This window comes from Thamnophis sirtalis, unplaced genomic scaffold (genome assembly GCF_051295495.1).
Source record: "Thamnophis sirtalis isolate CommonGarterSnake01/CBP01778 unplaced genomic scaffold, rThaSir2_p1.2 scaffold_4, whole genome shotgun sequence".
NCBI lineage: Eukaryota > Metazoa > Chordata > Lepidosauria > Squamata > Natricidae > Thamnophis > Thamnophis sirtalis.
In genome coordinates this window covers 13,546,887-13,570,710 of record NW_028261384.1, presented here as the reverse complement: position 1 = coordinate 13,570,710, position 23,824 = coordinate 13,546,887, and the positions used below count along the sequence as shown (strand labels likewise).

Below are 23,824 nucleotides of genomic sequence, written 5' to 3'. Positions count from 1 at the left end.
ATATTCTGCTTGATTATCTTTTCCAGGATTTTCCCAGGTGTTGATTTCAGGCTTGATTGGGGTGTAGTTTCCCTGAATCATTTTTTTCCCTTTTTGAAGATTTGAATCACACCAGCTCTTTTCCAGTGTTTTTATTTTATATTTTTTAATCAATTTTATTCATTTATTATTAGTTACATTATTTAGTGCTTAATAAACATTGTGTTGTCTGGGTATTTAATTTGCGTAATAATACAAGTGCAATTCTTACTCTCCGTCCCTCTTTGCCAACATTAGTAAAATAAATTCCATATTTGATAATATTCTGTGTCTTCTTTCTGTTTTATTTTTCCAGTGTTCTGATAGTTCCCTGGTGCAGCAGGATCTTTGAAAAATTATGTTATCTCAGAACCAGACTTTGAAAGAGATCTGCTAGCTTCTTCAGAACGCTGGGATGTAAACCATCTGGTCCTCAAAGAAATAATAATGGAAAAATCACATATAAAGGGCAAAGTTTTGACTATTTTGACAGACTCGTCCAATTTGAATTGTGAATAAAAAATGTGCACTTTTTTGAAGCAGGCAAGTAAGTGAACTCAGTCTTGAAAGAGGCAAGATGTCTTAATAGTGAAAGGTGGGAGGGATCCCCAAACTGGGGAAGAAAATTAAAAATCTGAGTTTTGTCTATAGGCTTTCTTATCATGTCTGTTGCATTTTTTTTACCTTCTCCAAATGTAGCGGGCCAAGTATTTTAATATACTTAAAAAGAATGGCGCGGGCCTAATATAAGGCATGTATTATGGCATATAAAACAAATACATAAACTTTAAACAGTATGGCAAAGCATCAGCCTTTTTTTTTGGTATAAATCGTGAAATTTACCCCATGATGTCTAAACACAATGCAGAACACATGGAAAATCTTTGCTTCAAAATTCAAACAAAACACTCACTGTCAGAATCTGCTTCTGGAACAGTGCCTACTATGTCATCCATTTTCAAAACCCTTAAAAAAAAAAGATTCAAGGACCGGGGGCCCAATTTTCCCTCTTTCTTACTGCCTCCTCCTCCCCTTTTTCAAATCTGTTTTTTTTCCCCCCAGAAATAAAAAAAAAATACTTCCCAGGAATGATAGGGTGCATTGCTAGTAATTTCTAATAACTTGACAATCTTCCTCTAGTTCTTTCTTTTACCCTGAATATAATACTGGCTTCATCAAATTCTGCTTCTTGTATAACCATGTACTTGGAGCCTCTTAAGAAGCTAATGCAATCATAGCAAACCTTGATTTGAAGGGGAAATAGACATAGGATTTGCCATCTGTAATTGCATCAAATAAAATTTACATTTATCTTTTCTTTTTTTTCCACTAACCCTGATGACACTATGGTCAGCTCAGAACAAATTCTTTGGTTAATTTCACCCACTTTTCCTGAACTTAAAATATAACAAGTGTGTACTATCTGCAGGGATTTCTGCAAAAGGAAGGTGTGTCAAAGAATTCAAGATGATGGTGATAACAATGCGGTCAAAACCTCGCCCTTTTTTAATGTGAAAAATAAGCTGTGCCCTGATTGAATTGAATTGAATTGTTTTTATATGCCGCCCTTTTCCCCGAAGGGGACTCAGACCCTACACCCGTCTAGTCCAGATGGCTATTTTCCACTGGCCAACCGTCCAAAACAGCCCACTAGTTCATAGTCTCACTTCCATCTGGGCCAACAGCCACTAATTCCCATGACCTCTATAAAATAAAACAACCCTTTTGAAGCCAGTGAGCCTGGTAGCCAGCACTGTGTCTCATGGTAGCGAATTCCAAAGTTGAACAATGCATTGTGTGAGAAAACATTTCCTCTGGTCTGTCCTGTTTTTTGATTGGCCCCAATGCCAGGATGTTCAGCTCTTCATACCTTCTCATAAACGACCGCTCCCGTTTCTGCCACTCACCTTTCTGTCCTGCTGCTAATTGTGTTGCAAGCCCCATCATGTATTCTTTTAATTTGCCAAATAAAATGTGGAAAATATGTTACTTCTCCTGCCTGAGATGAAAGGCTTTACAATATTTGCTTTGGCAGAAAACAACACAAAAGATGAATTTATTGCTTGGCCCGAAGATCGTAGGAATTAAGCTTGTGTTCCTGAAATAGGAGCCTGCTAAAGCACAAGTCACAGTGATCTGGCCAGTTTCCATTTCGAGAAGTCTTTTTGCAATTTTCCTGTCTTCCATTTTCTTGACTCAAGGAAAAGCAGTGAATCCCCAATGTCCACATTGGAACAGATAAATCAATGACTTAAAAAGTCTTTGCTCATCCAGAAGTTTTTATTGTTCTAATTGCCAGCTCTTTAACAAAATATCCTATAACAGGAGCCCCTATGTTTGCTGAACTACACTCTTAGCAGCCTGGCAAGTATGATTAATGGTTAGGAATGCTGGAATCATAGGTCAGCAACAGGTGGGAAATTACAGGGTCCTACTTGGGCCATGTTCAGGTGACCTCTTGAAGTGCTATGTTCTCTTTCACAAAAATTGGCAGATCACTCTTTTGAAATGGTTTAGCAGATCCTGCACAGAAAGAATGGTTGTGCTAGATTACCCCAGAAATCCCTTCTAACTTACAATTTGGATAGCTACGGTATTTTTCGGAGTATAAGATGGACCTTTTTCCCCCCAAAAAGAGGGCGATAATCTGGGTGTGTTTTACACACTGAATACAGCATTTTTGGCCTCCCGAAACCTCGCCCCTTTCACAAAAATGGATGTGCAGAGGGTTTGGGAGGCCTGCAAAGTGCTCCTGGGGGCTGGAAAGGGCAAAAACAAGCGGAAAATGTGCCATTTTTTTGCTCATTTTTTGCTCCAGCCCCCAGGAACATTCTACAAGCCTCCCAAAGGCTATGCGTGCCCTCTTTTTTTTTTGGCAAAAACAGGCCCATTTTCACAAAAATGGGCCATTTTTGCTTGTTTTTGCCCCACCCAGCCCCCAGGAGCACTTTGCAGGCCTCTCAAACTCTCTGAATGCCCCATTTTTCACAAAAAATGAGAAGTGCAGAGGGTTTGGGAGGTCTTCAGAGTGCAAAAACCTTTTTAAAAAAATTATCCCTTCAAAATCCTGGTGCATCTTATACTCTGGTGCGTCTTATACTCCGAAAAATGCGGTAGTTCTATGAACTGGAGTTCAAGAAAGTAGCAGATGGAAAGTGGGAAATTATATACACAGCTGGAATAGTGGACTAGATTGAAGTAGAACTAAAAGCAATGGAAGACCTGAAAAATAATGACATGCCCTTCCTCCTCGCAGCAACACAGGCAGACTCTACCTACCAAGGTAGATAGGTTGAGCATGGAATGCTGAAAGTACATCAGATGGTTGAACAAGAAAAGGGAAGTATATCTGAAGAAGCGGCACTGAAGTTAGTATACCAGAAAGGCTTACTGACTACCGGAGAGACCAAACAGGCCTGCAAGAAAGAAAGAATGAAGGACAGAATGGAGGCATGAGAAGACAAAGCACTACATTAAAAAATAACAGGGAGCCTAGATAATTATAAGGCCTGACAATGGCTGAGAGCAGGAAAATTGAAGAAAGAGACTGAGAGACTAATTCTGGCTGCACAAGACCATGCTTAAGAACAAATGCATACAAAGCCAGAATTGAGAAGACAGCAACAGACAATAAGTGCCACCTATGCAAAGAAGCTGAAGAAACAGTGAACCACCTGGTAAGCTGCTGCAAGAAGATCGCACAGACTGACTATAAGCAAAGGCATGACAAAGTAAGAACAATGGTGCACCGGAACACCTGAAGGAATATCATGTGCCTGCCAGCAAGAACTGGTGGGATCATAAAATAGAGAAAATGAAGAAGGTAAATTGCTCTGGGACTTTAGAAGTCAAACAGACAGGTACCTACAGCATAACGCTCCAGATTTAACAATTGTCAATAAGACAGACAATAAAGTCTGCATGGTGGATGTGGCAGTACCTAGGGACAGCAGAAGAGAAGAGAAAGAACCAGAGAAGATAGCAAAATACAAAGACCTACAAATAGAAATAGAACGATTGTGGCAAAAGCAAGCGAAGGTAGTACCAACAGTAATAGGGCCCTTGGATACAATCCCAAAACAGCTACAACAGCTACCATATGAATGCCATCAGCATTGACAAATTTGGTATCAGTCAATTGCAAAAGGTGGCTTTACTCAAAACAGCTTCCATTCGGTGACGATATCTGTTAACACCAACAGATTTCACTCTACTATGTTTCCCCGAAAAGTATTTTCTTTTGACCCTCCGAAATAAGCGCTTGGCCTTATTTTCGGGGAGGTCTTATTATTTTTGAGGTGCAGGAGGCAGCCAGCGTGGTCACCTCATGGCTGCTGCTGCGTTGCAATATTTTCAGGGAGGACTTATTTTAGCAGATGTGCTCAAAAGCCTGATTGGGCATATAATCCGGGGAAGTCTTATTTTCAGGGAAACAGGGTACAATATCACTGCAGCAAAGGCATATTTATAAAGTTGAGCCCATATTGCCTTAGGGAAAAAAAGGCTGCAGACCAGACCAGACCACATTCTGATTTTAACATCCTTGCAAAAATATTACATCAACTTCCTTATCTGTAAATTACCCTTATGGCTTATGTTGTATCCTGAATACTTTAAATTGGCATTGTCATGGTTTTGAACTTCTTACCTTTTTCAAAGGTATATAAGCAAGCAGCTATTTTGTTCTTTGCATAAGAGATTGAAAGTCACTTGTGTGCAGCATTTAAATGTAACTATGAGCTCTTTCTTGTCTTGGGGTTATTTGACACAAATGCCAGGATTTACTAAGAAGGATTTGGGGGCCCCTTGTGGACAAGTGAAATTTGGATTGTGGCACATTTGAATTTATGAAAAGTAAGTTGAATTTGCCTAATTCTGCAAATGCCAGCAAGGGCCCTTTAACTTTATATGGAAAATAAACCACAGTCATTTTCAATTAGAAAATTAAAAACCAAATATTCAAAGCTCATGGGACTATATGTTCAGTTTTATTCCAAAAATAAGTATAAAGATTTACAGTACATAGCGTATTTGAAACAAATATATTTCTTTTAAAGGGATGCTTTCATAAATATTTATTCTGTGTTTCATAAAAATGTTCTCTAGCTCAAGTCCAAATACTGTGTTGATACATCTTAAAACATATAAATACTATTTACAAATAGGAATTTAAAAAAATATTTCAGCCATGCAATATTCTGCTAAATCCCACACATTAACAAATTCATTTCAAACCATGAGGCCATATTTGTGCATTCAGATACAGGCCTGTTTGCATTTTATAAGGCCTGCTGCAAAAGCAGGTTTAATTTCTCCGCCTCGTCTGGCTGAGGCAGGGCCCATATCTTCTTGACATACTTAATGTCTATTATTCCAGATTCTTTAGCAAGTGCTATGCCCAGAACGCCACTTGGTTTCTCAGGTTCACCCAGTACAGCCATTGTTGTAATCCTGAAGACAAAGAAATAACAACTTTTTGTTTAATAAGCAGAGGAAAAGAGAGTAAAGAGCTTCAGTGGCATTTGCTTCCTTCCTTGCTTTGCAGAATAGATTAAAATACCTTCTCACTGGATAGGACCATGACACTACTCAGGTTAGACTAGCTCCATGTGGATCTTCCTCTCTTGATCATCATCTCTTGCAGTCTTTAAGAAGAGAGTGGGCAACTACCTTTCATACCGAGGAGGACTGGACTAGATCAGTGATTCTCAACCTTGGCAATTTTCAAACGTGAGGAGTTCAACTGCTTGCTGGGGAACTCTTAAAGCCGCCAAGGTTGAGAAACACTGAATTAGACGATCCAACATTTCTATATTCTATCTCCATATCTGAGAACACAATTCCTTGACAGAGGAGAACCAGCCCTTTCTACTGTCTGACTGGGGCCAAATTTTAGATGGGGAGAATCACTGAGTTAATGATTGAGACCACTGTCTGGGGCTACCAGATTTACACCTAAGTCTCTCAAATGTTATGTTGGTCTGATTTTCAAACATTCCCAGCCAGTGGTGGGATTCAGCCAGTTCTCACCAATTCGGGAGAAACGGTTGTTAACTTTCTAAGCAGTTTGGAGAACCGGTTGTTGGAAGAAATATTATTTTGTTTTGTTTTTTCACTTACAATCTTGTAAGGAAGGCAGGAAGGAAACATTCTGGTGTTGTGTCTAGCTTAATCTTTATTGCCCTGCTTACAGAAACCGACTCTCTGGTTAACCCTTATTCCATTGTAACAACTAAGGCCAAGCGCCCATCGACCTGAGTGATGTTGAGTTGGCCATGCCCACATGGTCACATGACCACCGAGCCACGCCTACCCAGCTGGTCATTAGGACAGAGCACCGGTTGTTAAATGGTCCTATCCTCTTGCCAGTTGCCTTCAGGTTTGAAGCCTGAAAAATAATTGCCTGGCTTTTGTTTGAACTCATTTCTATGGGATAAGGCTTTTTAAAAAGCAGAGGCCCAAACAGCAGCAACTGCACCATGAGGTAAACATCAGCAACATGGCAGATGGAGCATCATTATAGAAGCTCATCCCTTAAGACATGAATGCAAGTTCAAAAGAGAAATCCCAAAGGTGCTTTTTCATGAAGCAACTGGAGTTTCTTCTTGTTTTTCTTTGAAGACATTTTGCCTCAGGGTTACCTGAGAAGTGTTCCTGGTTCCTGTAGTCTGCAGTTTTTTCCTCTGGCAATCCATTCCTACTTCCACACCATTCAAAGGGTGTGCATCCAAAATTGTATAGCTAAAAAACTGAAGACTACAAGAATCAGGATCACTACTCAGCTGACCCTGAGAACACAGATAAACCTCCAAGTGCTTCAATGACCCTCTAAAAGGATGCAAATGACCAGCTGTCTGCAATGAATATAAATCCTTCCTTTCCCCACTATCTTGTCAAGAACTGAAGAAGCTTCTTGGATGAGAAGTGAAATGTCTTCAAAAGAAAAAATAAGAAAGTCCAGTTGCCTCCTGAAAAAGCACCTTTAGGACAACCATGACCTGGATGACTGACAATCTCTACAGACGTCGAAAGGGGAAGAATACCAGTGTGACCTTCTGCCCACCCTGTTGGTCCAGGGAATCATATTCCTGTCGCAAATGCAAATTCGGTTTTGCTTCTCCTGAATGATTGGAGCACGGGGAGAGAAACAAACAAGGCCTGCACGCAGGCATCGTTCTTTACTATTTTATGCCCTTCATCCATGTAACTGAACACCTGAACAGAGACTGGTATCTATGAAGATTAAAGCCCAACAGACCTGCTTGTTTTCATTTCTGCCCAATTTGTACAATTGCAAACCAAAGAGCATCCTGTAAACTTACTTATCGGACCAGACTGGCTGTTTGGCTACAGGTGACAAATCATTTTCCAAGAGATCCCAAATATAAACTACAGATGTGGCATCCAAAACAAAAAACACAGCTGGCCTGGTTAGAGCCCACTGGAGGGTGACTACTGACTGTCCCGCTGTGCTGTTGTTCCATTGCATAAGTGGAAGCTCTGAAGCCATTTGGTGAAGTCTAATGCTCCCATCTGAACAGCCCACCTGAAAGCATAAAAACACACAAAACTTTTTTTTTTAAAAAAATCATACTTTTTTTCTGATTAATGTATTGTTTTAAGGCAAGGTTTTCCAATGTATTGAACCTCTGGTGGTCCAAAAGTATGATGTAAAGTCAAAAGCATGGATATCCAATAAAAATGCATGACATTAAATGGCTGATCATTAGAAATATCACCAAATTATGCATGGCTTTAGCTTTCTTCAGCTGAAAAAGAACCTCTTCCTGTGAATTTCAGTGATTATTACTGGATTACTATTGGAAGTGGATTATTACTGTATTTATTATTTGAGATCCTAAGGACACCCATCAGGTGAAGAATGTCGCGTAAGTCTTGAAGACCACAGACATACAGTATTTCACTGCCTGACCCTGACATTCAAAAAGTGTCATTGACAAAGCTGTGGCACACGAAATAAGACGGAAACTGTCTTTCTTTACTTGTTCCTTATGCGATGCATATTGCAAGAATTCAGACCACATCAGAACCCCAGAACCCCAGGCAGGTGGAGGTGCTTTTCACACCTCTACCTGCCACTTATTACAAATGCACCCTCATGCTTACAATCACTTTGCTACAATTTATTGAGCACCTCTGTGTGTCCCGGTTTCTAGTACTATATTCTGGCAGTTGTGCGAGAAGCATTCAGAACCCTTATGCTTCAAGATGAAAAAAAGACCAAGTTACTATCAAAGTGAGCTCAGATTCATAGAGGAGGAGACTGACAATGAACAGCGAGCTCCAGAGTTATTGGAGCTGTCCAAGCAGGCAGAAGAGGGCAGTCTAGTAACCGCCAGATCCAGCCATGGCTGGTCTCTAAAGATAAAGAGGCTGAGCTGCTACCACTGCTCAACACAAGGGCTTGAAGAGAGCAGAGAAAACGCTGTCATGGATGCGAGGTTGCTCAGAAGGAGTGTCGCCCTTCCAAATGAACAACACCAGAGCTCCTTTTATTTAAGATGAGCAGCAAACTTAAGTTTTTATAGCAATAGCAATAGCAGTTAGACTTATATACCGCTTCATAGGGCTTTCAGCCCTCTCTAAGCGGTTTACAGAGTCAGCATATTGCCCCCAACAACAATCCGGGTCCTCATTTTACCCACCTCGGAAGGATGGAAGGCTGAGTCAACTCTGAGCCGGTGAGATTTGAAGAGACGAACTGCAGAACTACAGTCAGCTGAAGTAGCCTGCAGTGCTGCATTTAACCACTGCGCCACCTCGGCTTCTATTGATGACAACTGCCTGTTGATCCCCCTCCCACACACTTTAACTCCTGACTTGTGAATCTCACAACTTTGACTCTGTAACTGGACTAGCTGATGAAACATCTACAAAGTTTTGACCTTGAAACTCTACTGCCCGCTGTTTTGGACTGGAACTCTTTTAAAGCAAACTTATAAAATTTGGTCAAGGGGGGCATTTGTCTCCCCACTACATATGCATATGTTTGCACTTGTTCATTTACTTACTTTGCAAAAGCAATTTATTTATTAAAGTGTGCAACTACCTCTATGTGTGCTTATGTATGTTTGATCTGGGACATGACAGCTATTCACACTTGACTATTTTGATGAGTTGTTCAGGCTGCGTAGTACGGATTTCCTATGGAGGCTTTATGGAAGTAGAGCAGTGTCTCTCAATGTTAGCAACTTTAAAATCTGTGGACTTCAAGCCAATATGGGGAATTAGGAACTCCAAGAAGAAGGGATTAACACCTGAGCCTAATTGCTGATGTTGCTCTGTCTGACAATGTGAATAAAGTTTGCAAAGCCTAGTCCAGAACTGTAATGGCTACTGCTCCACAGATAAGTTATCCATAGTATGCACACTAACGTTCAGGCATTCACTGATATGACACTACCTGAATGATTCCAATCAAGAACGTAGAGCAGGAAACTATAATAAGGGTAACACACATTTGGTTTTACATATCCTAACAGCAGCCAGGATTGTATATGCACAATGTTGGAAAAGCCCAGAAACCCCTGCAGATGATATTATAATAAAAAAAATTCTGGAATATGCAGAGGTGGATAGGTTAACCCTAAAAATTAAAGGAAAAGAAGATTTGGATTATTTTACAACATGAGAACTATTCTACAAATGGTTAAATGACAAATACTGAGGTTAGAGGAGTGGAATTAGGTGAAATATGGTCTACATGAGAAAGAAAAACTGATAAGTAAATATTTTGATGGCTATACAATGAATACTGTAATGGAAGATAGTATATGTTGCAAAAATGATTGATATTATTGCATATTTGTTTATACATTACCGTATATTTGTTTATATACATATGATTATAATGACGATGATGATGTTTGTATGTTAACGCCTTGGACACCTCGAGAACAAACTGATCAACATAGAAATGGAATGTATGGTATAAAACAATAAAAAATGTTTAACAGAAGAATGTAGAACATCCTTACCAAAAAGATCGGCTTTCCAAAAGGTGAAAAATCTATTGCATTAACTTGGGTTGCTCTTGGTCCCCCCTGCTGGGGTTTGAACCACTTGGGAGGGACTTTCAGCTCGTGCCTTGTGCCGTGGCTCACAAAACCCTGTGAAGTTTTGAAAAGGAAAAAAGAAAAGTCATGGCTACACTTGGTGAAATAGCACAAAGAATAGTTCAGAGGGAATTGAGGGCTTTGTCCAGATTCTGACAATGCAGCCATTAGTAATATTAGCTATTAGCTATTAGTAATAGCAATCCCCAGGCTCACTATACCACTCTAAAAATCTATTACACTAAGAAAAGTTGGCAAGAATAAAATTAGATTAAGAATATTACTCACAGCGTCTGTTCCAACAACAAAGTGATTAGGATTTGAAGGCAGAAATTTAATGTTCAGTGTCTGGGGCACCCCCAGAAATGTGTAATCTTTTGGAGAAATACTGAATATAAAAAAAAATATATATTAACAAGTGAAACTGCAACAAATATTGAAGCACAGAGTGAATATCTTAGATTTATTAACCAGCAGAATCTAAGTCTAGATCTTCCATTCAATTCCCCATCTTGTTTCTCTATTTTCTTAGTGATTTTAGATATAATAATCTTGTTCAGAATGAGGTTAATTTTTTAGACAGAGTGACAAATGGACATTCCTCTCTCAAAGCATATTTGTTATTCCTTCAACAAACCTGAGCAGAAGGAATTCAGATAGAAATTGCCATTTGGATATGCATTCATGTGTACATATTGGTTAGATGTACTGTGTTTCCCAAAAAAAGAAGACAGGGTCTTAGTTTCTTTTGAAATAAGCGCTTGGCCTTATTTTCAGGGAGGTCTTATTATTTTTGAGGTGCAGGAGGCAGCGAGCGTGGTCACCTCATGGCTGCTGCTGCGTTGCAATATTTTGGAGGAGGGCTTATTTTCAGGGGATGGATTATTTTAGTGCATGTACTCAAAAGCCCGATTGGGCTTATTATCCATGGAGGTCTTATTTTCGGGGAAACAGGGTATATCCCACCACCATCAAAGAGCCCCTCCTTTCTTCTATTTCTTCCCAGAAAAGCCTTATTAGGTAGGTTGAGTTTGGAGAGGTTGGTTCCCACCTTGTTCAGGGAGATTCTTTTGCTGACCATAAAGCTGAACTTTCTCCAGTACCATCCAACTACTACACATTCTAGTGTTTCTTAAACTTTTAAGATGTGTGGACGTCAATTCCCAGAATTCCTTTTGTTGGCTGGAGAATTCTAGGAGTTGAAGTCCACAGGATTTAAAGTGGCCAAGGCTGAGAAATACTGACTCAATCGATCATGTAGCTTGGCTTGTACTGATGCTCTACACAGGGGTGTCAAACTGGTGGCCCGCAGGCCAGATGCATCACGCACGAGCCATACTCACTTCAGCTCTGCAAACGCAAAAAAAAACCAAAAACCACATTGCGATACATCACGTGAGGTGATCAAATTTGACACCCCTGCTCTAATGCTCTAACATGACCAAGCAAACTTTTTGTCCATGGAGCATTTGGAACAGGGCTTTGCACCTGAAGCACCGTTATTCAAGCTTTCTTCCACTTTCTGCCCTACTGATGTGATCTGCTACTAAGGAACTACTATCCCCTCTTTGGAAATCTGCCAACAGTGACATATGTGCTTTCAAGGATAATCCCATTAAGAAGATGTGTTCTACATATTTTACCTGCAATTCAGCTGAACGGTAGAGCTATGAACCAATTTAATTTTTCCCCCAGGAATTAATCCTGAAAGTAATAAAATGCATTATGATAATTATAATAGCAACAATTTATTAGCACTGATATAATTAAATGGAAGGGCAATTTTAAATCCAACTGTGACTTATCAATTTATGTCCATAAGTTCTGTTCACAAATTTAACTAGGCAGAAAAATAAATATGTATTCTTATTCAATATGGCATACATATTAACACAAAAAAGCTGTTAATTAGCCAATACAGCTCCAATCCTCCTATTGCTTGTCAGCAATACTCTTCCACCAGTGAAATTCCCTTTCAGCCCATGAATAAGATAACGGTAAAGGTTCCCTTTGCACATATGTGCTAGTCGTTCCCAATTTTAGGGAGCGGTGCTCATCTTCATTTCAAAGCCAAACAGCTAGCATTGTCTGAAGACGACTCCATGGTCGTGTGGCTGGCATGACTAAACAATGAAGACACACGCTGTTATCTTTCCACTAAAGGTAGTTCCTATATTTCTACTTGCATTTTTTACATGCTTTTGAACTACTAGGTTGGCAGAAGCTGGGGCAAGTAACGGGAGCCCACTCCATTACACAATGCTAGGGATTCAAACCGCTGAACTGCTGACCTTCATTGTTTATTTGATCCAAATGTGCTTTTTCAGGAGGCAACTGGACTTCCTTGTTTTTCTTTTTCTTTTGAAGACATTTCTTCCTTCTCATCCAAGAAGCTTCTTCAGCTCTGACAGGATAGTGAGGAAGCTTCAGAGCTGAAGAAGCTTCTTGGATGAGAAGGAAGAAGCACATCTTCAGAAGAAAAAAAACCCAAGAAAGTCTAGTTGCCTCCTGAAAAAGCACCTTTGGGGCAACCATTACCTCGATGACTTGAGAATCTCTACAGATTGTTTATTTGAGTTCATGTTGGTGTTTCGATTCTTAGGGAGGTGGATATATTCACATTATACGATAGAGAGGCATAAATAGCAAAGAGTTTAGGAAATCTTGCCCAATTGGCTCTCTTTCATTAAATTTACTTACCTAAATCATTTTGTGAGCCAGACAAATCTCCTTTTTGAAGTTCAACAACCACCTAGGAAAGGTCAAAAATTACCATCAAAGAAGATAAAGTGACAAAGTAGATGCAGATAGTCCTCAAGTTACAACTGTAATTGAGCCTGTCCATCATAATCATAACTCATAAAACCACCATGGGATGACCTGATTTTACAGCCTTTTTTGCAATGGTCATTAAATTAATGTTGCAGTTCTTAAGTGAATGTTGTGGTTGTTAAGTAAAGTAATGGTTCACTATGGATGCAGTTTTGCAGAAAAGTGGAAGTGAATGCCATTTTTTTTCCTTTGCAAAACCACTGGAAAACACAATCATGTAACTGCAGGATGCTGCAAAATACAGTCTGGTTGCCAAACACTTGAAATATGTCACATGATGGGTGGTGGTGGTGGTTGTAAGTACCCCCCAAGGAAGATTGTCGGAACATTGGATAGTCATAAAGCAACCAATCATATGTAGTTCTAGTAAAGTTAGAGGTATTCCAATAAAACAGATGTTAAGAACTACATGTACTGTTGGCTGTAATGACGCAACGAAAAAGGTCTTAAAACACTTGAGAACAAATAGCAGAAGCATGACGCTTGCAATGACAGGAAAGCATGGCAGGCATAAGAAAGTGCATAAACTTTTGCTTATAAATTAAGATTTACAAATTAAGATTCAGAAACACAGTAATTAAGAATTATATTCATGACATTTAAGAACGCACTTTCAATTGCAATGGATGCCTTAACTGGCTGGAAAAGAAAACAACTTGTCCCAAATGAAAAACCAAATCTATAGTGATAATCTGGAAAGTTGTCCTTAAAAAGAGCAAAGGGAATCAGGCTGCAGGAAAATGTGATTTGCCCTGCAACAAAAACCCTGCCTGAATATTATGACATATTAACTCAGGATTGGTCATGCTGCAGATCCCATTAGCGTGCTGGCTGGTGGGGACCAGAAAATTTGCCTTTTTTTCTGCTCAGTGGAAGATCCTTCTTTTGGAGATTAGAACTGCCCCAGCCCTGTCTCTTGTAAGTCTTTAAAAGCCTGGCTGTTTTCCTGAGCCTGGGATGCTGAATATGGTAAGGGGCCCATTTCCTAGCTTTCCCGTTAACTGGCTAAATATCTTGGCTCTTGTGTAAATTTATTTGGATACTCTTTAAAAATTGTATTCTAAATGCTTCATTATTTAATTATTTTTATCCTTTTGGAATTATAAACCGTTCAGAGTCAATGATTGAGATGGGAGGCTATAGAAATTGAATAAATAAATAAAATAAAAATATCTCAATTTACCCATAGATTAAGAGTCCCATTTTCATCCATCGAAGCAATCTGAAATGAAAGTCCAAGCATTTCTGTTGGGAAAAAGGGTATATAAGTAAATATATTTACAGGAATTCAGAGATAAACTTTAAAAACTTTCCACCTACATCTAACCTCTGAAAATTAGGGACATTTCTGCATGGCACTGTTAATACTCCCCAATTTTTCTAAAACATTTTAAAGCCAGAAGTGCTCTTGTACAGCATACTCTTGTTGATCCAAAACCACTAAGAGGAGGCAAAGAATAATAGCATGAGCCAGTCCTGCAGAAAAAAGGCCAATCACATGCTGCTATCCAGAGGTGGTATTCAGCAGGTTCTGACCAGTTCTGGAGACAGGAAATTTTGAGTAGTTCGGAGAACCGGTAAATACCAGCTCTGACTCACCCCGCCCCCATCTATTCTCTGCCTCCCAGGTCCCAGATGATCGGGAGGGAATGGGGATTTTGCAGGAGCCTTCTCCTGCCACGCCCACAAAGTCACACCCACAGAACCTGTGGTAAAAAAAAATTGAATCCCACTACTGCTGCTATCCTCTACAGATATTGCCAAGAAAGGTATTTCTGCATTTGGCCATTTTCTTCCAAATCTGAACCACTGGAGCAGTGATGGCAAACCTTTTTGGCACTGAGTGCCCCAAACGGAATACCTGCGCTTGTCGGAGCCCCAGAAACTTGAAGACCAGCTGGCCTATGCGCATGCGCGCGCTGACCATCTGGTCTTTTGGTTTCTGGCACACACATGCACGCCGGCAGCTGGTCTTCCTGTACATCAGAGTGCTGGAAACCCGAAGACCAGGTGGCCGGTGTGTGCATGTGCATGTGCACTGACCAACTGGTTTTTGGGTTTCCAGGGCTCCAGCACACACGAAGATCAGCTGGTTGGCACGCATGCATGCACCAGAAACCCAAAGTCCAGGTGGCCGGCATGTGTGCCCACAGAGAGCTTTGTGTGCCACCTCTGGCAAGCATGCCATAGATTTGCCATCACGGCACTGGAGTGAGGAGAAAGCTATCTGGCCATCGAAACAGATGTCATCCTCCCTATAAATTCCAGCTGAAAGTAGCTTTAATGGCTCTGATTGAGGTCCTTTTTCCTAACAGCTGCAGCAGGACTCCAGTCAGAAGATTTTTTTTTATGGAAGAATGGATAATGAAGAGAAGGAGCTTTTACAGAGATTGTTACACTGCTGAGCAACTGACTGGAAGGATTAAGAGTGTATTGGCTGATAAGGGCTGCTTATATAAGAGGAAAATTAAGCCCTCCACGGGAATTTGTAACTGACTAGAAGGATTAAGATCCATGGCTGATAAGGTCCCTGAGAAATGTATCAGAAGGCAGGAAGTCCTGCATCAGTTCCAGTGAACAAATAGCTTCAAAAGCACTTCTAAATTGCAATGCTCTATTATATCTCAGTGGATCATTTGGGATTCCTGGGGTGGTGTGCACTAGATCAAAGTACAGGTGGACTTTGAATTGTGACTGTAACGGAGCCTGTCCCTGGTGATTGTAAGTGGATCATCATGTGAGCAACCCGATTTTCTCACTTTTTGTGGCAGTTGTTAAATGGACCACTATGGTTGTTAAGTGAATTCAGGGTCCTTAAACTATTTGCTACAAGGCTTTTTTTTTGGGGGGGGGGGCAAAAATTAGAAGTAAATGCCCGTTTTCATCAAAAATATATATATAAATAACAGTAGTGCAACCATAGGATGCTGGTTTCCTGCCTAAGTAGGGAGTTGGACTAGAAGGCCTCCAAGGTCCCTTCCAACTCTGTTTTTCTATTCTATTCTAAACAGCGGAAAAGACAGACCAATTGGCAAGCACTCAAAATACAGCCATGTGACTGCGGGAGGGGCTGGTTGGCAGAACTTTGGAACTGGATCCAAAGGTACTTTTTGGGGGGTGCATCATGACTTTGAACAGTCATCAACATGATGCTGTGAGAACATAGAAACATGAAACGATTCTAAACTGGTGGGGAGTCCTGGTCTGTAAATGCCCTTGGCTTTCCTAAAGCTACGCAGGTGGGACATGCAACAATACTCATCATATATTAGATTGTTAAATATATACGACAGCTTTCCTAATTAAGTATCTTCAAGCCAAAGCAATTGAACATGTCATAATATATCATGCCATAAAATATCAGACATCAAACTGAGGCAACAAAAAACCCATTTTATTCATTTACCCTTTCTCCAAGAATTCAAGGTCTTTCCCCAACTGTGTAACTGAATTCGTACTGAAAATCCAGCCTGCAGACTTGGATTTCTACACAATTCAGAATGGAGCAAGTAATCTTTTGAAAAAATATGAGCTGCTCAGTACCTAGTACTTTACATACCTTCCTGAACAGAGAGATAGGAGAACCCACAGTTCTGCTCCTTGAAGACAGAGGTGGAAACAGGTTCAATGGTCAATACAGTACAAGCGTGATTTATTGCGGTAAACACTCCATCTGAGTTTAAGGAAGAAGCGAAGGTACAATATAGTAGTTATTAACTAAGTCTTACCCCCTCAGCCCAAAGCTCAGTGATTTTCAATATTGTACAAAACTGTGCTAGTCTTGTGTCATTATGGCAGGGTAGGATGTGTGTGTGTGTGTGTGTGTGTGTGTGTGTGTGTGTGTGCGCGCATTTAGCCCTTTTGGAGGGATGTGCCCAAAAGACAATTTTGAAGGATTCTTGTTCTAACCCAACAGTCACTGGATTTCTGTCAGAAAACAAAAAGTTCTGGGGGAATAAACCTGGCCAGTCCAGATCCTCTTCAAGAATCAACTGCAAAAATTAAGATGATGGTCCCAATGGAATTGCAACTGCCATGAACCATCAGGTAGGTGTTTTAGTCAGTGATTTATCTTTGTATCCCTTAAAAAAAGTTGACACTCACTGGCTGTGTATATATCAGTATGTTCTCCTATTCATTAGATTGAGACTCTGTCAGAGTATGTTCAAAGACTGGAATAGACATGGTAACAGGTCAGCCAATGGGGTCTGCTTGAATAGTGAAACATAGTATTTGTTTGTATGAGGCCATAAGAGACAATTTGGAATCTGGGTGTGACTTAGACTTGCTGAACTGTATATAAGAGTTGGTTAGGCCTCTGTAATTCTCCTCAGGCTTCTACACAATGTAGGCTTCTGTATCTCTCTATTCTGTCAATGACTTGCTTCTATGAATATTGTTTCTGTGTTCCTGATATTGTATCTGAATTCTGCTGTTTGGTATTGTATATAAAGAAGTTTCTTATATTAAATTGAATCCTGCTGAAGTTCATTTATTTGTGTGCTTGCTGGAAGTACTGCTGCAAACAAAAAAACTCTGCCAGACTCTTAGGTAAATAGTATAGGTAATCCTCGACTTACAACCATTCGTTTAGTAACTGTTCAAAGTTACAACAGCACTAAAAAAAAATGACGTATGACCTGTCCTGACACCTACAACCATTGCAGCAACCTCACGGTAATATAATCAAAATTCGGGTTCTTTGCAACTGGCATGTATTTATGACGGTTGCAGTGTCCCAGATTAAATGATCACTTTTTGTCACCTTCCTAGATGATTTCTGACAAGAAATATCAATGGGAGAATCCAGATTTGCTTAATATCCACATTAATCATTTATCAATTGCAGTGATTTACTTAACCTCCATGGCAAAAAGGTCATAAAATCGGCTGCAACTGACTTAACCAATGAAATAGTTAATACTTAACAACAGAAACTGGTTCCAACTGTGGTCATAAATTGAGGACTACTAGTAAAACAGGATTGCGACCTTAATGCACTTTGTTTTTCTCTTCTGGGTCATCCTTTGGCTTAGCTTTTTTACTATTTATAATGCATCTCTTTTTTAATGGAAGAAAGAATTAAGAAACATTAAGAATTAAGGCAGTTGAGTTCCCCAGACTTATGGTTCTGGGGGATTTCAACTTGCCTTCGCTCGGTGAACACTCTGATGGAGCGCAGGAGTTCATGGCTTACATGACAACCATGGGCTTGACCCAAGTAATCCGGGGACCAACCCACTCAGTGGGTCACACGCTTGACCTCGTATTTCTCTCGGAGCAGTGGAATTGTGATCTTGGTCTGAGGGGTAGCGAGATCTTGCCCCTGTCATGGTCGGACCACTACCTATTGAGGCTTGACTTTCGGAGACCAAACCCCCATTGTAGGGAGGAGGAACCGACCAGGTGGTTCCGCCCCAGGCGACTTATGGACCCTTTGGGGTTCCAGACAGAGCTTGGGGTTATTCCTGATACTCTCGCCCGCAGTCCGGTAGAGACTCTGGTTGCTGCCTGGAACTCGGCAGCGACGGAGTCCCTTAACCGGATTGCGCCTCTACGGCCGCTCCGAGGCAGTGGATCCCGGAGGGCTCCTTGGTTCACTGAGGAACTCCGGGAGATGAAGCGCCGGAAGAGACGCCTAGAGCACAATTGGAGGTCCAGTAAATCCGAATCGAGCCGAGCACTTTTAACAACCTGCATCAGAGAATACATTCAAGCAATCAGGATGTCTAAGAGATCACATATTGCCTCTCTGATTGCGTCCGCTGAGTCACGCCCAGCCGCCCTGTTTAGGATAACCCGTTCCCTCCTAAATAGGAGGGACACGGGCGATCCGCTGCAGGGCAGGGCTGAGGATTACGTCCAATTCCTCGCGGACAAGGTTGCTCGGCTCCGGGCGGACCTGGACTCCAATCCTGCAGAACCAGCCGAGGCACTAAGGGATAATCTGGTAAGCCATTGCTGGATTGATTTTCAAGCTGTTACCCCTGAGGACATGGACAAGGCGATGAGAGCTGTTGGCGCCTCCACATGTGTGCTGGACCCGTGCCCCTCCTGGCTGGTTGTAAACAGCAGAGAGGTGACACGAGGCTGGATCCAGGCAGTTCTTACCGCCTCCCTTCGGGAGGGGGTCTTTCCCCCCGCTTTAAAGGCGGCGGTGGTGAGACCCCTCCTGAAGAAACCATCCTTGGATCCAGCCATTTTTAACAACTATTGTCCAGTCTCCAACCTCCCCTTTTGGGGAAGGTTGTTGAGAAGGTGGTGGCCTTTCAGCTCCAGCGATCCTTGGAGGAAGCCAGTTATCTCGATCCATTCCAGTCTGGCTTCAGACCTGGCTACAGCACAGAAACCGCTTTGGTCGCATTGACCGATGATCTCTGGAGAGCCAGGGATGGAGGCCATGCCTCCATCCTGGTGCTCCTTGACCTCTCGGCGGCTTTCGATACCATCGACCATGGTATCCTTCTGCGACGACTGCAGGAGGTGGGGGTGGGAGGCACTGTTTTAAAGTGGTTCTCCTCCTACCTCTCGGACAGGTCGCAGTCGGTGTTAGTCGGAGGACAGAGATCGACCCCTAGGCCCCTAACACATGGGGTGCCGCAGGGTTCGGTCCTGTCCCCCCTTCTTTTCAACATCTACATCTATTCCATCGGCCAGCCAATGCCAGCTGGCAACTACAAGGAGGAGGGCCTTCTCAGTAGTAGCCCCGACCCTTTGGAACGAGCTCCCCGTGGAGATTCGTACCCTCTCCACCGTCCAGGCCTTCCGCATAGCCCTTAAGAACTGGCTAGCCCGTCAGGCCTGGGGATAAGGATAGCCGCCCCTCCCGAATGACGAATGTATGTTGCTTACTATTTTATTATATGTCTCTATGTCAATGTCTGTATTCCCCCTCACTGATTTTATGTGAGCCGCCCTGAGTCCCCTCAGGGAAAAGGGCGGCCTACAAATATTAATAAAATCTCAAAAAATCTCAAAATCTCAAAAATCTACATGAAACCACTGGGTGAGATCATTCGACGGCACGGGATAAAATACCATCAATATGCGGACGATACACAGTTGTATCTGTCTGCCCCGTGCCAACTCAATGAAGCGATGGACGTGATGAGCCAGGGTCTTGAGGCTGTTAGAGACTGGATGGAGGTTAACAAGCTTGTGCTCAATCCAGAAAAGACCGAGTGGCTGTTGTGCTTCCCTCCCACGAATTGGCCAAGTATTCCATCTCTCAGGCTGGGGGGTCAAATTGTATGCCCCTCAGATAGGGCTCGCAACTTGGGAGTCCTCCTGGACCCTCAGCTGACTTTTGAACACCATTTGTCAGCTGTAACCAGGGGGGCATTTGCCCAGGTTCGCCTGGTGCACCAGTTGCGTCCCTACCTGAACCGGGAGGCCCTCACAACAGTCACTCGTGCCCTTGTGACCTCTAGGCTGGAGTACTGCAACGTGCTCTACATGGGGCTGCCCTTGAAGAGTATTCGGCGACTTCAACTGGTCCAGAATGCAGCCGCACGAGCGATCGTGGGTGCACCTCGATTCACCCACGTAACACCTATCCTCCGCGAGCTGCACTGGCTGCCTGTTGATCTCCGGGTGCGCTTCAAGGTGCTACTTCTCACCTACAAAGCCCTTCATGGTATTGGATCTGGGTACTTGAGAGACCGCCTACTGCCAATCACCTCCACTAGACTAAGATCTAAAGATAAGATCGCATAGATTAGGCCTCCTCCGAATTCCATCAGCCAGCCAGTGTAGACTGGCAACTACTCGGAGGAGAGCCTTCTCGGTGGCTGCTCCGACCCTCTGGAACGAACTCCCCGTGGAGATCCAGACCCTCACCACCCTCCAGACCTTCCGCGCCGCACTTAAAATCTGGCTATCCCGGCTGGCCTGGGCTTAAAGATTCTAACCCCTACTTGAATTCTATGACTGTTGAGTTCTTAAATGATGTAATGCTTTATGTTGTAAATTGTTTGTCCTTCCCCCACCCCTTTTGAACTGTGAGCCGCCCTGAGTCCCCCCAGGGAAAAGGGCGGCATACAAATAAAGTGAACTGAACTGAACTGAACTGAAACTAAGGTGGAAGTGAAAACTCTTTCTACAAACAGATGCTGCCCAATCAAGTGTAATTACTCAAGGCATACTAACCAGTAGAAAACGTAGGAGATCTAAACGTCCAATCTGTTTCATTAACTTTCATGCACTGGTGCATCCTTGAGTCTTCTCTGAGATCCCACACCAGGACTGAACCATCAACTGTTCCAGCAAACACCAAAGTAGCTTTACAAGGACTAAAGCAGCAACAGGTCACCTACAAGGCAGAAGAACGTATCTCAGAACAGAATAATATCTTATTTTTAACCATTTATTCTCAATCCATAATCTAATAGGTTTGTGTTCAGAAAAAAAATGTCAATGCTTCATCCAGTATTTGATGCATGATCAATTTTACTCCCCAGCATGCCATCCATGGGCATTTTTCAATGGCTACATTTCTTCTGGTTTGCAAGGTCCCTTGCCACATCTGACTTATACATAACATATTTGGTGGCAGAAGTATTTGATTTTCAGCTTCAGTTTTGTGCGTAAGCAATCTACTTTCCTCAAGGTCATCACTTTAGAAGCACTTAGAGCAAACTCCCAAAATTTCAAATTCTGAGGAAGCATACCTGAGATTCACAAAGCAGTAATTTCTGAGGACTAGAAGGCTGCCAAACATTCCACACACAGATGATGTATTTGCTATCCAGTGTTAGGTCATTGGATGTTTCTGGAAGTCCATGGACTGAAAGCAAAGCCTGTCTCTGAGCCTGTGAGATATGCAGACAGGATATCCTGCGGCCTAAAGGGAAGAGTGGAATGAAGCTGGTATTATTTGCACTGTTGGGAGGGGAGGTGGGGGGAAGCCTAAGTCCAAATGCAGGAAGAATTTGGCTCAATGCTTTTCTTTTCAGTATAGATTATTGATGTTTGAAGAATGAAAAAAATAACTTCTTTTTAAACATTTATCATCCTCCAAAGCTAATTCTTCTGAAGATGCTTTGGAGCTCTATGTGCAAAAATTCCCTAGAAATACGCAGGGGTGGGGGGATGATAATGTCTATAACCAAGCATAAGAATCAGTGTAGTGGTGAATGCCCCAAGATGTAAACTATGAGACTGTGAGATCTAGTCCTGCCTTAGCCAGGAAAGCCAACTGGGTAAACTTTAGACCAATCATCAGGAGACTTTGAGTTCTAGTCCCGCCTTAGCTATGAAGGCATGCTGGGTGACTTTGAGCCAGTCAGTTTCTCTCAGTCCAACCCCAAAACAACATTTATTTTTTACACCCAGCAAAATTCTGATAGGATACCAAAATGAATTATTGTCCAAAGTAGCTGAAAAAGAAGATAGGAGCTGAAATGAGAAATACTATTTTATTTATTTGTTTCTTTATTTTTTACTATTAGATTGATAACCTGCCTTTATTGTTTTCATCTAGTTGCCTGTGAAAAATTACATATTGTACTATTTAAGATCTTATTTTCTTACATCACATGATAGAAAGAAAATATTCTTACCATCCAGGAAGGGAAGATTTGTATTTAACTGGAAGCACCTATCGCTAATAGATAGACTGGATGGCCGTGATCTTAGATTCCGCCTGGGCTGTGTTGCTACTTGATCTTCCTCAAGTAAAACTTCGATCACCTTCCAAAAAAAACAGTTGGGAACTTTCTATTCATATTGATTACAGAAATTTCCAAGCTAATTACGGCACACAATTGATAAAGCAGCCCAGTTTCAGAGATGCTGTTAAGGATTGCAAGAAAACAATCTGTGGAATGTCCATAGTGGTGTCTGGGTTTTTTGAGCTCACATCATTGCCTAACAACAGAAAACTATCCCATACAAGAGAACCCAAAGGAGAAAAAACAAGCATAAGGAAATTGTTTCAAATTATCATTGGGTCACGTCTATATGATCATATAGTTTACCAAGTTAACTTCAATATTACTATTTTTTTAAATTACCACAGCCACTTTGGTGAAGTAGTTAAACTGCTGGTCTAGAAACCAGGAGACTGTGAGTTCTAGTCCCACCTTAGTCATGAAAACCAATTGGATGACTTTGAGTCAATCACCAGGAGACTCTGAATTCTAGCCCTGTCTTAGGCATAAAAGCCAGATGGGTAACTTGAGTCACTGATGAGTCACTGAAAGACTGAGAGTTCTTGTTGCATGAGTGACTCTGAGACAAGCACCAGGAGACTGTGAGTTCTAGTTCTGACTTAGGCATGAAAGCCAGCTGGGTGAATTTGGGCCACACACTTCTCTCTTAGTCCAAACCATCTCATAGGATTTTTGCAGTGGGGAAAATAGGTGAAAGGAGTGTTAGATATGTTCACTGCCTCACATTACTTATAAAGTAATAAAGGCAGGATAAAAAAAATCTAATAAATGAATAAAATTACCATCACCATGTATGTACTATCATTAACTAATATTATTGATCATTCATAATAATTTGAATAGTGGATCATATGCATATAAATTATACCTGACAAGCAGATCGTAGGAAGTTTGCTAGTCTCTGGGAATCAATCTTTGGTGTAATGGCAGTTACATCGTGACTGCTTTTGGGACCTAAAATGAGACATGAGGTCATAAGAAGGAAATAAAGAACTGTCTCTACTTACTTGGAAACTTTCATACCATTTTACCCATGCTGGAGAAAACAGTGACAGAGATCTAGAATTTCCAATGCTTGGAGATTCTCTAAGACAGGAGTCTCCAAACTTGGCGACTTTAAGACTTGTGGACTTCAACTCCCAGAATTCCTCCTCCAACTATGGCTAGCTGAGGAATTCTGGGAGTTGAAGTTCACAAGTCTTAGTCACCAAATTTGGAGGCCCCTGC

At 41.6% G+C, this 23,824-nt stretch overlaps 1 protein-coding gene across 3 annotated transcripts in view; it reads right to left on the bottom strand.

Moving 5' to 3' along the window:
• Positions 1-4,984: 4,984 nt before the first annotated feature.
• DYNC2I1 (dynein 2 intermediate chain 1) overlaps positions 4,985-23,824 on the bottom strand; it is a 37,376-nt gene continuing 18,536 nt past the window's right edge. For all 3 annotated transcript variants that reach the window (XM_087712500.1, XM_087712499.1, XM_087712498.1), the window contains 12 exons: positions 23,466-23,551; positions 22,487-22,616; positions 21,596-21,768; positions 21,075-21,237; positions 16,486-16,599; positions 14,110-14,171; positions 12,795-12,846; positions 11,738-11,798; positions 10,383-10,482; positions 10,017-10,148; positions 7,341-7,564; positions 4,985-5,469 (listed from right to left, as the gene is read on the bottom strand). In XM_087712500.1, coding sequence (XP_087568626.1) covers positions 5,298-5,469; positions 7,341-7,564; positions 10,017-10,148; positions 10,383-10,482; positions 11,738-11,798; positions 12,795-12,846; positions 14,110-14,171; positions 16,486-16,599; positions 21,075-21,237; positions 21,596-21,768; positions 22,487-22,616; positions 23,466-23,551 — 1,469 coding nt within the window. In that variant the 3' untranslated portion in view covers positions 4,985-5,297. The remainder of the gene's footprint in view (positions 5,470-7,340; positions 7,565-10,016; positions 10,149-10,382; positions 10,483-11,737; positions 11,799-12,794; positions 12,847-14,109; positions 14,172-16,485; positions 16,600-21,074; positions 21,238-21,595; positions 21,769-22,486; positions 22,617-23,465; positions 23,552-23,824) is intronic.